General features: G+C 38.4%; 1 protein-coding gene across 3 annotated transcripts in view; it reads left to right on the plus strand.

Annotated features, from left to right (window-relative positions):
• The window catches only part of FBXO11 (F-box protein 11), a 112003-nt gene that overhangs the window by 75242 nt on the left and 22816 nt on the right, over positions 1–13945 (plus strand). For 2 of the 3 annotated variants that reach the window (XM_086327081.1, XM_086327083.1), the window contains 4 exons: positions 8057–8184; positions 8318–8402; positions 8814–8958; positions 12814–12943. In XM_086327081.1, coding sequence (XP_086183207.1) covers positions 8057–8184; positions 8318–8402; positions 8814–8958; positions 12814–12943 — 488 coding nt within the window. The remainder of the gene's footprint in view (positions 1–8056; positions 8185–8317; positions 8403–8813; positions 8959–12813; positions 12944–13945) is intronic. The other variant, XM_086327082.1, reaches the window with a different exon arrangement.

Here is a 13945-nt window from a genome sequence, read left to right on the forward strand (position 1 = left end):
GAACTGAGAAGATTTTAAACAGGAGTGGGCTATGAGGTACCATTTCACACCAGTCAGAATGGCTGCGATCCAAAAGTCTACAAGCAATAAATGCTGGAGAGGGTGTGGAGAAAAGGGAACTCTCTTACACTGTTGGTGGGAATTCAAACTAGTACAGCCACTATGGAGAACAGTGTGGAGATTCCTTAAAAAACTGGAAATAGAACTGCCTTATGATCCAGCAATCCTACTGCTGGGCATACACACTGAGGAAACCAGAAGGGAAAGAGACACGTGTACCCCAATGTTCATCGCAGCACTGTATATAATAGCCAGGACATGGAAGCAACCTAGATGCCCATCAGCAGATGAATGGATAAGAAAGCAGTGGTACATATACACAATGGAGTATTACTCAGCCATTAAAAAGAATACATTTGAATCAGTTCTAATGAGATGGATGAAACTGGAACCTATTATACAGAGTGAAGTAAGCCAGAAGGAAAAACACCAATACAGTATACTAACGCATATATATGGAATTTAGAAAGATGGTAACAATAATCCTGTGTACGAGATAGCAAAAGAGACACTGATAGATCAGTCTTATGGACTCTGTGGGAGAGGGAGAGAGTGGGGAGATTTGGGAGAATGGCATTGAAACATGTATAATATCATGTATAAAACGAGTCGCCAGTCCAGTTTCGATGCACGATACTGGATGCTTGGGGCTGGTGCACTGGGACGACCCAGAGGGGAGGGTATGGGGAGGGAGGAGGTTTCAGGATGGGGAACACAGGTATATCTGGCGGATTCATTTCGATATTTGGCAAAACTAATACATATTATAAAGTTTAAAAATAAAATTAAAAAAAAAAATAAACAGGAGTGGGATTTAGAGAGATGGTAGTATAGGATGAGAAGTGTGAGCGTGTCTTTGTGAGTGTTGTAGAACCTGACTATAGCTGCATCATAAACCAAGATGATAGAGGGATCCCCTGCACGTGCATACACTGCAAACATAGTGGAAATGTAACACGGAACACTAACAAAACTCTAAATGTGTAGCTAAACTCTGAGGAAGGAAAGAAGGAAATTCCCAGGTGCCAGGTATGAGAGAAATCAAATCAAAACCTTCAGTGGAAAAACAAACAAACAAAAAACCTTAAGTGGTAACTAGTGCTGCTATATAAAATAGTACAAGGGCCTTTTGGTCCTGGGTATAAGGGGCTTCCCAGATGGCTCAGTGGCTCCACCTGCCAGTGCAGGGGCTGCAAGAGACATAGGTTTGATTCCTGGGATGGGAAGATCCCCTGACGGAGGAAATGACAACCCACTCCATTGTTCTTGCCATGAACAGAGGGGCCTGGCAGGCTACAGTCCATGGAGTCGGACATGACTGAGCAGCTGAACACACACGTAGGTCTGGGGTGAAATTTTAGTGCACATATAGAGAATGGAGTTTGGGCCTATTTAAAATAGAACTAGGTCTGATAGACAGGCATGCAGCCTTGAACCTGAATTACGTGTGTGTGTTCAGTTGTGTCTGACACTCTGCGACCTCATGGACTGTAGCCCTTCCATCTCCACTGTCCATGGAGATATCCAGGCAAGAATACTGAAGTGGGTTTCCGTTTCCTACTCCCAAGGAATCTTCTGACCCACGGATAGAAACCATTGTCTCCTGCATTGGCGGGTGGATTCTTTACCACTGAGCCACCTGGGAAGCCCCTGGAATTGGAAAGGGTTTCCCTAACTGCAGTGTTGCTGGGGGTCTTTGGCAAGCGGGTGGGTGGCATTTAAGTGCTCAGTGATGAAACAGTCTAAACAAGAAATAAATGTGTATGGAAATAATTAAAAGGATTAAAACAAGGAAGTGAAGTATGAAGTAACAGCCAATATGAAAAACAAGCAGTAAGTCTTGAAAAAGAAAATTAAAAATCAATGTTCAGAAATTAAAAATATAATCTTGGAATTTGGCTTTAGTTGGGTTATATAGAATATTAAACATATTCTTGCTTGGCTGAAAAGGGAAAGAAGTATATAGCAATAAGTGGTTAAGAACTAAATCTAAATGTAATGATGCAAAAGTAAAAAGCTGAAAATCGGGATTGGCAAAATGCTAGACTGATATAGAATAAAACAGAAAGCTCCTAGGAAAGTACTATCAGGCAAGAACAGATTTTAAAGGCAAAAGTGCTATTAAGGATAAAGAGAGCCATTGCATAATGGTGGGAAGGAATAATTCACTAGGAAGAAATAATAATCTTGAAGCTTTATGTCTAAATAATATTATCTCAAAGTGTACAAAGCAAAATTTTACATACTGAAAATGGACTGTCTGTAGATAGTGGGGAATCTTAGCACATTTCCTCAGAAGTAGGTGGATAGATCACACCACTGCTACACCACCTCCTCCCCAGCAAAGTAAGGACATAGAATATATGGCCACTGCAGTCAACAAGCTTGGTGTTTTAGGTGTGTTTAACCCTTAGTCTCAAAAAAAATAGAATGTAGATGTTCCTTTCAACCATACTTGAAACATGGAAATTAACTACAATGGAATGACTTCACAAATACCCAGGCATGTTACACTGGCTGTATTTTCTGACTACAGAAAATACTTTCTTACTTTCCATGTAAGTACATGGAAACCTTATTAGGTTTTCCAAATTTTATTTGAAGGTGTTTAATAGAATAATATTTAAATAAAATAATAGCTAAAACATTTATTGAACACTTAATGTAAGCTAGGCATATTACTGAATGTTTTGCATATGTTATTTAAATACTTTTCTGCAGCCCTATGAATTAAAAGATACTGTTACCAACCTTAGTAGTGGGAATATTTAGGTTTAAAAATGTTTATAGGTCTTGAGCTTCCCCTGCAGGGGCTGTGGGTTTGATCCCTAGTCAGGGAACTAAGATCCCACATGCTGTGTGGGTGGAGCCAAGAAATTAATTAATTTTAAAAGTTGATTATCTGCCCAAGGTCTGCAGGTGGGAAGAAAAAACCTCTCTTTTTAAATACACTGCACAGCCTTCCCACCTTTTAAAAATATCTTTTTGATTGTAAAATACAGCCAGATAGAGAAGTTCACATTAAACAACTACATAGTATATTGAATTATTGTTAAGGTTGGTATTGTAATACCAGTAGATCAAGAAGTAGAACTTTACCAGCCACTACAGAAGCCTTTTATGTGCCCCATTCTGACCATAACCTCTTTCCTTCCCCATAGAAAGCATTTTTGTAATAATCATTTTCTAGCTTCTTTTCTTTATAACTGGAATATACTTTCTTAAACAGTATGCTTTAGTTTTGCTTATTTTCCCTCATTTTTCCCCCCATGGAGTTTATTTGTTGAAAAAACTGGTATAGTTTGATCTTGTAGAGTTTCTGAGAGGTTTGTTCAAGTTGAGATTTGATGGTTTGGGCAGATATTGTAGATGATGGTGGTGTGTTCTTTCATCAGGAGATATATAAATGTCTGGTAATATTTCTTTTTGTGATATTAGAACTATTGATACTCAGTGGTTAATTCTTTTAACTCTTTAGAGATTCCAGATTTTATTTTTCTGATATGATTATTTCTTCATTTATTGCTGGAATGTTTCTGTAAAGAAGTTTCCCTTCACCTAACAGCTGGTTACCTGGTGGTTCAGTTTATATAAAAGAGGAAGAGCTAGTGTTATTTCCTGTTGTATACCAGTTTTTAAAATAAGAAGTTGCTTTTCACTGGCATCTTTCAAAGCAACCCCACTCCCCCCTTTTTTAAGTTTATTTATTTATTTTATTTGGAGGCTAATTACAAGATTGTGGTTTTGCCCTTTTTGTGTGTCATAAATTCACAAGATTTAAATATGTTTCTTTTAGTTCATTTCAGTTATTCTTACTGATGCTCAAATTGTCCCATCTTCAGCCAGTGGGAGCATCTTCAAGTTGGTTCTCTTCCATCGGGGAGTTTATATTGTAGTAAATATATGTATATATAAGCATATGTATGTGTGCATGCTCTGTTGCTCAGTCGTGTCCAACTCTTTCTGACTCTATGGACTATAGCCCATCAGGCTCCTCCGTCTGTAGAATTTTCCAGGCAAGAATACTGGAGCGAGTTGCCATTTCCTCCTCCAGGAGATCCTCCCAACCCAAGGATTGAACCATGTCTCTTGCATTGGCAGGCAGATTCTTGACCACTGCATCACCTGGGAAGCCCCAATGTATATGTATTGCCTTAAAACACAAACATATACTAAACACATTGTTCTGTATATTTTGGGTTTTACTCTTGATGAACATTTTGATTGTTACCCAGCAGTATTATAAAAAGTACTGCAATGAATATCTTGATTCTTAACTACTTTGCCCATGTGTGCAGAATCGATTCCCAGAGTGGAATTGTTAAGTAATAATAGCTACTGCCAAATTGCTCTCCTCAAAGCAATTAAGAATTTTTTTGTCTCATGTTATCTTTTGATATATAGTACTAGTATACAATCAAACTTTTGATAATCTGCTACATAAAAAAAACTCATTGTAGTTTCTATTAGTATTTCATTTGTATTTCCTAAATTCTGAATTGGCTGTATCCTTGGTCCAATTTTCTGTTGAATTGTTAGTCTTTTCCGTGCTGATTTGTAGTACTCAGATCAGATCAGTCGCTCAGTCGTGTCCGACTCTTTACGACCCCATGAATCGCAGCACGCCAGGCCTCCCTGTCCATCACCAACTCCCGGAGTTCACTCAGATTCACGTGCATCGAGTCAGTGATGCCATCCAGCCATCTCATCCTCTGTCGTCCCCTTCTCCTCCTGCCCCCAATCCCTCCCAGCATCAGAGTCTTTTCCAATGGGTCAACTCTTCGCATGAGGTGGCCAAAGTACTGAAGTTTCAGCTTTAGCATCATTCCTTCCAAAGAAATCCCAGGGCTGATCTCTTTCAGAATGGACTGGTTTTATCTCCTTGCAGTCCAAGGGACTCTCAAGAGTCTTCTCCAACACCACAATTCAAAAGCATCAATTCTTCGGCGCTCAGCCTTCTTCACGGTCCAACTCTCGCATCCATACATAACCACTGGAAAAACCATAGCCTTGACTAGACGAACCTTTGTTGGCAAAGTAACGTCTCTGCTTTTGAATATGCTATCTAGGTTGGTCATAACTTTCCTTCCAAGGAGTAAGCGTCTTTTAATTTCATGGCTGCAGTCACCATCTGTAGTGATTTTGGAGCCCAGAAAAATAAAGTCTGACACTGTTTCCACTGTTTCCCCATCTATTTCCCATGAAGTGGTGGGACCAGATGCCGTGATCTTCGTTTTCTGAGTGTTGAGCTTTAAGCCAATTTTTTCACTCTCCACTTTCACTTTCATCAAGAGGCTTTTGAATTCCTCTTCACTTTCTGCCATAAGGGTGGTGTCATCTGCATATCTGAGGTTATTGGTATTTCTCCTGGCAATCTTGATTCCAGCTTGTGTTTCTTCCAGTCCAGCGTTTCTCATGATGTACTCTGCATAGAAGTTAAATAAACAGGGTGACAATATACAGCCTTGACGAACTCCTTTTCCTATTTGGAACCACTCTGTTGTTCCATGTCCAGTTCTAACTGTTGCTTCCTGACCTGCATACAGATTTCTCAAAAGGCAGATCAGGTGTTCTGGTATTCCCATCTCTTTCAGAATTTTCCACAGTTTATTGTGATCCACACAGTCAAAGGCTTTGGCGTAGTCAATAAAGCAGAAATAGATGTTTTTCTGGAACTCTCTTGCTTTTTCAGTTACCCTTTTGTGACACATGTTAACAAATGTGTGTGTGAGTGTCTCAGTCATGTCCAACTCTTTGCTATCCCATAAACTAGCCCATCAGGCTTTCCTATCCCTGGAATTATTGAGGCAAGAATACTGGAGTGGGTTATTTTTCCTAATTGTGTTGTTTCTTTTAACTATCTCTATGGTTTTCATTTCCTAAGCAGAATTTTTAAATGTAAACATGTTACTCAAATTTATTAGTTCATTTTTAAACAATCTAAACTTAGGAAAGAGTTTAGAACAGTACAAAGAAGTTCCCCTCCCCCCACCCTGAACCCTTCAAGAATAAGTTTCCAGCTTTGTCCTGTCACCTCCTAATACTTTAGTGTGTATTTCCTAATAACAAGGATATTCACCTATATAATCATGCTATACCTATTAAAATCAGAAAGTTAGTACTGACGCATTACTGTCTTTAGATCTCCATTCAGGTTTCACTAATTGAATGAAGTATTTCACTCTTGTCCTAAAAACAAACCTTTAAACAAAAGGATCTAGTTCAGAACCACAGGTTGCAGTGAGTTTACATATCTTTTCAATGTCCTTCCATCTGGAACAGTTCCTTAGGCTTTTCCTTGACTTTCAACTTTGATAATTTGAAGCTTATTAAAAACCAGTTAGAACAAATTCGGATTTTCCCTAATGATTCCTCATAATTCTGATATTCCCAATAGATTTAGGTTACGTATCTTTGTCAGGAATATCATAGAAGTGATGCTGTGTTCTTTCATACTCTGAGGTGACACACAGCTTCAGTATGTCTTATGAATGATGTTTACTTTGGTCACTTGATTGACAGTGTTTGATTGGCATTTCTACTATAGAGTTATGATTTTTCCCTTTCTACTTAATCAGTATTTGTGGCGGGGGGGTACTTTAAACATCTCATTCCTATCAAATTCCATTTATTCCTTTATTTATAGTAGAATGAATTTACAGGTTGTCCATTCAGTAGGTTATAATCCCTTTACTATCATGAGTTTTGATACTTCAGCATAATTTTGCTAGCTAGTGGGTGATCATTCGGGCTGATCTCAGTATTCGTTTTTTTCTTTTTTGGCTGTCATGCGGGCTTTTTCTAGTTGCGGCATGCAGGCCTCTCTAGTTTCAGTACATGGGCTTAGTTACCCCCCAAGGCATGTGGGATCTTAGTTCTCTGACCAGGGGAATCTGTGTCCCTTGCACTGAAAAGTGGCTTCGCAACCACTGGACCACCAGGGAAGTCCATTCAGTGTTCTTTTGACATGTCCTCATCATTCCGCAGTTTCTTGTTTCTGCCACAAGATATTTCAGGTTCACCTTGCATTTCTCTCAACCTAGAATCAGCCATTTCTCCAAGGAGCCCTTATCCCTTTTATAAAGAAGTAAGAAAGTATTCAGAAGCAAATATCCAAATACTGGTCATGCTCATTGCTATTGGAGTAGCACTGCTTCCAGGCTTTGTTCCACACGTGTATAATCCACACATTTCCAAACATTTATACATTTATTTGAACGTGCTTACCTATTTCTGTATCTATCTTTTAAAAACAATGAGTTCACATTGAAAATTCCAGTCCAACAGTGTAAGATACACTCTATTTATATTTTAACTCTTCTCAGAACCCTGGCTTCCATTCTACTTAATTATTTGATCAGTCCCTTGATGTTACCAAGCTTCCAGTTCCACCTTTTCCCTCTCGTGTGCGATAGCCTTTTCTGTCACCCTTTCCACACACAGACCTCCTCCTTCTTACCCCTCTTGAGCGCCAACACTGTATGCCAGACCAGCCTCTGCATGGATGCCCTTTTTATCCCACTTGGTGTCTATACTGAATCTACACTGTCCTACTTGGTATTCATAATCTATACTGAACTGTCTGTCTCCATTGACACACTTCTCACCCTGCTTGTACTCTTAACCATGCAGTACTCACTCGTACTCACTCAGCAAGTGAACATCCTCCTCACCGTTTTTAAAAATGCCTTCCAAGTTCTGTGTCATACCTTTAAAGAACTTTCCCACTTTCACATTATAAAAAATAATTTTCTTTTCTTTTCATGATTTTATTTATTTTTATTGTAGGTAAGCATTGTGAAATTTATTTTGAAGTAAGAAATGAAATAGAAATCCAAGACTTCTCAAATGGTTATCCAGATGACTAGAATTTTGTATAAAAACTATCTCCCCCCCCAAAAAATATATATTACAAAGTTTTTTATAAATTTACTGAATCCATAGGGCTTTTTCTTAAAAATGGGTGTCATTTTCATATTATTTTTGTTTATAACAGATGATGATGTACCTGCAGATATGGTTGCAGAAGAATCCGGTCCTGGTGCACAAAATAGTCCATACCAACTTCGTAGGAAAACTCTTTTGCCAAAAAGAACAGCGTGTCCTACCAAGAGCAGTATGGAGGTAGGTTAAATGTCTGTTGTTCTGTGTATAATGAAAGAATTGTTAGGAAACAGACGGGACTGTCATCATTTTTTAGAAGTAATGATTATGGGTAAAAATATTTGCTTAACTAGTTTTCATTTTGTTTTTCAAGGGTGCTTCAACTTCAACTACAGAAAACTTTTTTGGTCATCGTGCAAAACGTGCAAGAGTTTCTGGAAAATCACAAGATCTATCAGGTATTTCCTTTGAGAAAGTTAAGGAATAGGATTAAATAGTTCTTTTAAATTTTGTTTGATAAAAAATTAAAATTAAATGTTTATTTACACATTTGAGATTTAGAAAGCAGTTATTACAGAATAAACCTGAGAACCCTGACCTTCTCCATCTTTGACTGTAATTGTTGTATAAAAATCTTTTTTGTATATTTATTGTAACCAGTTACTGAAATGGTACATACTAGCTAAAAGAATACTGTTAAGAGAAAAGAAAATAAATGCGTGTCATCTCTGAAAGCACATGCTTATAAAATGATAGTCATCAAAAAATAAAAGCTCTTCATTTAACAAAATGAAAATTGTGCTCTTTAAATAATGAGAAAGTCTTTGCTAGCATGATAGATTATGTTCTGTTTGTTAATCTTTTTATAGCAGCACCTGCTGAACAGTATCTTCAGGAGAAACTGCCAGATGAAGTGGTTCTAAAAATCTTCTCGTATTTGCTGGAACAGGATCTTTGTAGAGCAGCTTGTGTGTGTAAACGCTTCAGTGAACTTGCTAATGATCCAATTTTATGGTAAGTGAAAATTTATTTCTTAGTATCTTGAGATATATTACCTACTGCCCCAAATGCTAAAGGATGGTAGGAAGGTTGGAGTGTGAGTTGATGGTTACAGTTAAATAGAAGAAAATTAGAATACTTATAAATTCCAGTTCAGTTCAGTCACTCAGTCGAGTCCAACCCTGCGACCCTATGGACTGCAGCACTCCAGGCTTCCCTGTCCATCACCAACTCCTGGAGCCTACTCAGATTCATGTCCATTGCGTCGGTGTTGCCATCCAACCATCTCATCCTCTGTCATCCCCTTCTTCTCTCGCCTTCAGTCTTTCCCAGCATCAGGGTCTTTTCCAGTAAATCTGTTCTTCCCATCAGGTAGCCAAAGTATTGGAGTTTCAGCTTCAACATCAGTCCTTCCAATGAATATTCAGGACTGATTTCCTTTAGGATTGACTGGTTGAATCTCCTTGCAGTTCAAGGGACTCCCAAGAGGCTTCTCCAACACCACAGTTCAAAACCATCAATTCTTCGGCACTCAGCTTTCTTTATAGTCCAACTCTCACATTCATACATGACTACTGGAAAAACCATAGCTTTGACTAGATGGACCTTTGTTGGTAAAGTAATGTCTCTGCTTTTTAATATGCTGTCTAGATTGGTCATAGCTTTTTTTCCAAGGAGCAAGCATCTTTTAATTTCATGGCCGCAGTCACCATCAGCAGTGATTTTCAGTTCAGTTTAGTTGCTCAGTCGTGTCTGACTCTTTGCGACCCCATGAACCGCAGCATGCCAGGCCTCCCTGTCCAACACCAACTCCCAGAGCCTGCCCAAACTCATGTCCATTGAGTCGGTGATGCCATCCAACCATCTCATCCTCTGTCGTCCCCTTCTCCTCCTGCCCTCAATCTTTCCCAGCATCGGGGTCTTTTCAAATGAGTCAGCTCTTCGCATCAGGTGGCCAAAGTACATCAGTCCTTCCAATGAACACCCAGGACTGATCTCCTTTAAGATGAACTGGTTGGATCTCCTTGCAGTTCAAGGGACTCCCAAGAGGCTTCTCCAACACCACAGTTCAAAACCATCAATTCTTCGGCACTCAGCTTTCTTTATAGTCCAACTCTCACATTCATACATGACTACTGGAAAAACCATAGCTTTGACTAGATGGACCTTTGTTGGCAAAGTAATGTCTCTGCTTTTTAATATGCTGTCTAGGTTGGTCATAACTTTCCTTCCAAGGAGTAAGCGTCTTTTAATTTCATGGCTGTAATCTGGAGCCCCCCAAAATAAAGTCTCTCACTGTTTCCATTGTTTCCCCATCTGTTTGCCATGAGGTGATGGGACTGGGTTCCATTATCTTAATTTTTTCAGTGTTGAGTTTTAAGCCAGGTTTTTCGCTCTCTTTCACCTTCATCAAGAGTCCTCTTTGCTTTCTGCCGTTAAAGTGGTATCAGTGGCATATCTGAGGTTATTGATATTTCTCCCATCAGTCTTGATTCCCGCTTGTGCTTTATCCAGCCCAGCATTTTGCATGATGAACTCTGTATATAAGTTAAATAAGCAGGGTGGCAGTATACTGCCTTGACATACTCCTTTTCCTATTTGGAACCAGTCTGTTGTTCCATGTCCAGTTCTAACTGATGCTTCTTGACCTGCATACAGATTTCTCAGGAGGTAGGCCAGGTGGTCTGGTATTCCCATCTCTTTAAGAATTTTCCAATTTGTTGTGATCCACAGAGTCAAAGGCTTTGGTGTAGTCAATAAGGCAGTACATGTTTTTATGGAACTCTTGCTTTTTCGATGATCCAGCTGATGTTGGCAATTTGATCTCTGCCTTTGTTCCTCTGCTTTTTCTAAATCCAGCTTGAACATCTGGAAATTCACGGTTCTTGTACTTTTGAAGCCTGGCTTGGAGAATTTTGAGCATTACTTTGCTAGCATGTGAGATGAGTGCAATTGTGCGGTAGTTTGAACATTCTTTGGCATAGCCTTTCTTTGGGATTGGAATGAAAACGACCTTTTCCAGTCCTGTGGCCACTGCTGAGTTTTCCAGATATGCTGGCATATTGAGTGCAGCACTTTCACAACGTCATCTTTTAGGATTTAAAATAGCTCAACTGGAATTCCATCACCTCCACTAGTTTTGTTCATAGTGATGCTTCCTAAGGCCCACTTGACTTTGCTTTCCAGGATGTCTGGCTGTAGATGAGCGATCACACTATCATGGTTATCTGGGTCATGAAGATCTTTTTTGTATAGTTCTTCTGTGTATTCTTGCCACCTCTTAATAATATCTTCTGCTTCTGTTAGGTCCATACCATTTCTGTCCTTTGTTGTGTCCATCTTTGCATGAAATGTTTCTTTGGTATCTTTAATTTTCTTGAACAGATCTCTAGTCTTTCCCATTCTGTTGTTTTCCTGTATTTCTTTGCACTGATCACTGAGGAAGGCTTTCTTATCTCTCCTTGCTATTTTTTGGAACTCTGCATTCAAATGGATATATCTTTCCTTTGCTCCTTTCCCAGTTACCTATTTATCACAAATGTTGGTTATCAGTCCAGGCAGTGTTTTTAAAACTATAAGAAAGAAAGTGAAGTCGCTCAGTCGTGTCCAACTCTTTGTGACCCCATGGACTGTAGCCTATCAGGCTCCTCCGTCCATGGGTTTTTCCAGGCAAGAATACTGGAGTGAGTTGCCACTGCCTTCTCCAGGAGATCTTCCCAACCCAGGTATTGAACCCAGGTCTCTGGGTTCCCAGGTTCACATTGTAGGCAGATGCTTTACCATCTGAGCCACCATCTGAGTACTTTCTTTATTTAAAACAATAAAGGAAGTACTTTTTCTTCTATTTGTCAGTTAAAAGCTACTGAGTGATTATGGAGAATGCTTTTCATTCCATTGCTTTTTAGAAACAACTAAGTCTAATTTAAAATAGCTAATAGTTCAGTAAGAATGTAGATTTTGTATATCACTTTTAGAAAAGAGTTTGGACAGTTGTATTTTCGAACCATGAAATATGTGTGCCCTTTGACCTAGGAATTCCACTTCTGAAAATTTATTTACGTTATGTACAAATTTTTCGTAATAACATAGTTAATAGTGGAAGAAAGCTAGAAATAATCAAAGTCTAGCAATAAGGGATTGGACTAAAAGTAAACAGTGTTATAGGTACTTTAAGGGTTGTGATATAGTCATTAACAGTGAACTTTACAGTTTTTAATAACATGGGAATATGCCATGTTATAAAAAATGAAAGCAGAATACAAAAATTTTATGTTATCACAATTGTAATAAATGAAACTCTGTAGCTAAAAAGACTGAAAAGAAATATAGTAAATTGTTAATAGTTAATATATTAAAAGTAGGTTATCTCTTTCATACTTTTCTGTATTTTACAGCAGCTATATGTATTACTTCTATGATACTAAAAATAAGGTACACTTTAAATTTAAGAAAGAAAATTATATTTGTGTTGGAAAGCAAAAAGGGAATGTTAAAAGGGCAGAAGAAGAAACATTTGTTTTGTACAAGAAATTATATAATAGTCAACTATCACTCCACTCCTAAGATTTGATGATTTGCGATCAGACATACATGAAACATCATTATTTAAAATAATCCTTTTAAATTATAATTGTGTGTGGCTTTTATTTTCCTTTAACTAAACAATCAGATTTTAAAGAATTGATGCATTGTTTTAGGTGGACTACTTTACTTTTTATATGCAGTTATATTATTTTAGCCAAAAATTTTATTTTTACATTTACAATGCTGCTCTGTCATATTCTTACAAGTTTTTGAGGCCTCAAATAATTTTTGTAGTTGTTTAAAAAATATTTTATGAAGAAATCTTAAACCCCTTTCCCCCTCCAGGAAACGATTATACATGGAAGTATTTGAGTATACCCGCCCTATGATGCACCCTGAACCTGGCAAATTCTACCAGATTAATCCAGAAGAATATGAACACCCAAATCCATGGAAAGAGAGTTTCCAGCAGTTGGTATGAAGTATAAATGGAAAATACTGATCTTATATATATTTTAAATAAAAGTTTAAGTATATGATGTTTTATTATATTTATATATTTATAAATATATTTTTATAAAAGTTTCTTTTTTACAATTTAAATTCAAGTATAGGTTTCACGGGAATTTCCTGGTGGTCCAGCAGTTACGACTTCACACTTTCACTACTGAGGGCCGGGGTTCGATTCCTGGTCAGGAAACTAAGGTCCCAGAAGCCACGCAGCATGGCCAAAAAAAAAAGAATAGGTTTCTCAAGTCAGTACACATTTATCAGCCAGCAAAGGAATCAGCAGTTCTTTTCACTGCTGGCATATTTATTAATAATTTAAACAGTAGCCGTAAATTTAAACAGTAGTCGTAAGTATCAGTAGCCTGAGAGCAGTTATACTTTCTGTGGATCTCTTTCAACTTATATTTAAATTATTACTGTTGAGTAGTTATTTAGAGTTTCACGAAATTCCCTTGGTAGTCCAGTAGTCACATTTAGCTTCATTTTCATATGGTCCTTTATGAATAGTGAACTACTCAACTAGGGGTGATTTTGCTCCACAGGGGATATTTGGCAGTGTCTGGAGACATTTTTGGTTTTCACAACTGGAGAAGAGACTGCTTCTGATACCTGGTGGTCAGAGTCCAGTGAAAAGTGAAAGTCACTCAATCGTGTCTGGCTCTTTGCAACTCCATGGACTATGTAGCCCATGGAATTCTCCAGGCCAGAATACTGGAGTGGGTAGCCTTTCCCTTCTCCAGGGGATCTTCCCAACCTAGGGATCAAACCCAGGTCCCCTGCATTGCAGGCAGATTCTTTACCAGTTGAGCCACAACGGAAGCCCAAGAATACTGGAGTCGGTAGCCTATCCCTTCTCCAGCAGATCTCCCCGACCTAGGAATCGAACCTGGGTCTCCTGCATTGCAGGCGGATTCTTTACCAACTGAGCTAACAGGGAAGCCAGAGTCAAAGTCAGTCATGTCTGACT

Source organism: Bos grunniens, chromosome 11 (genome assembly GCF_055505025.1).
Source record: "Bos grunniens cultivar Pamir isolate PY7600 chromosome 11, Bosgru_T2T1.0, whole genome shotgun sequence".
NCBI lineage: Eukaryota > Metazoa > Chordata > Mammalia > Artiodactyla > Bovidae > Bos > Bos grunniens.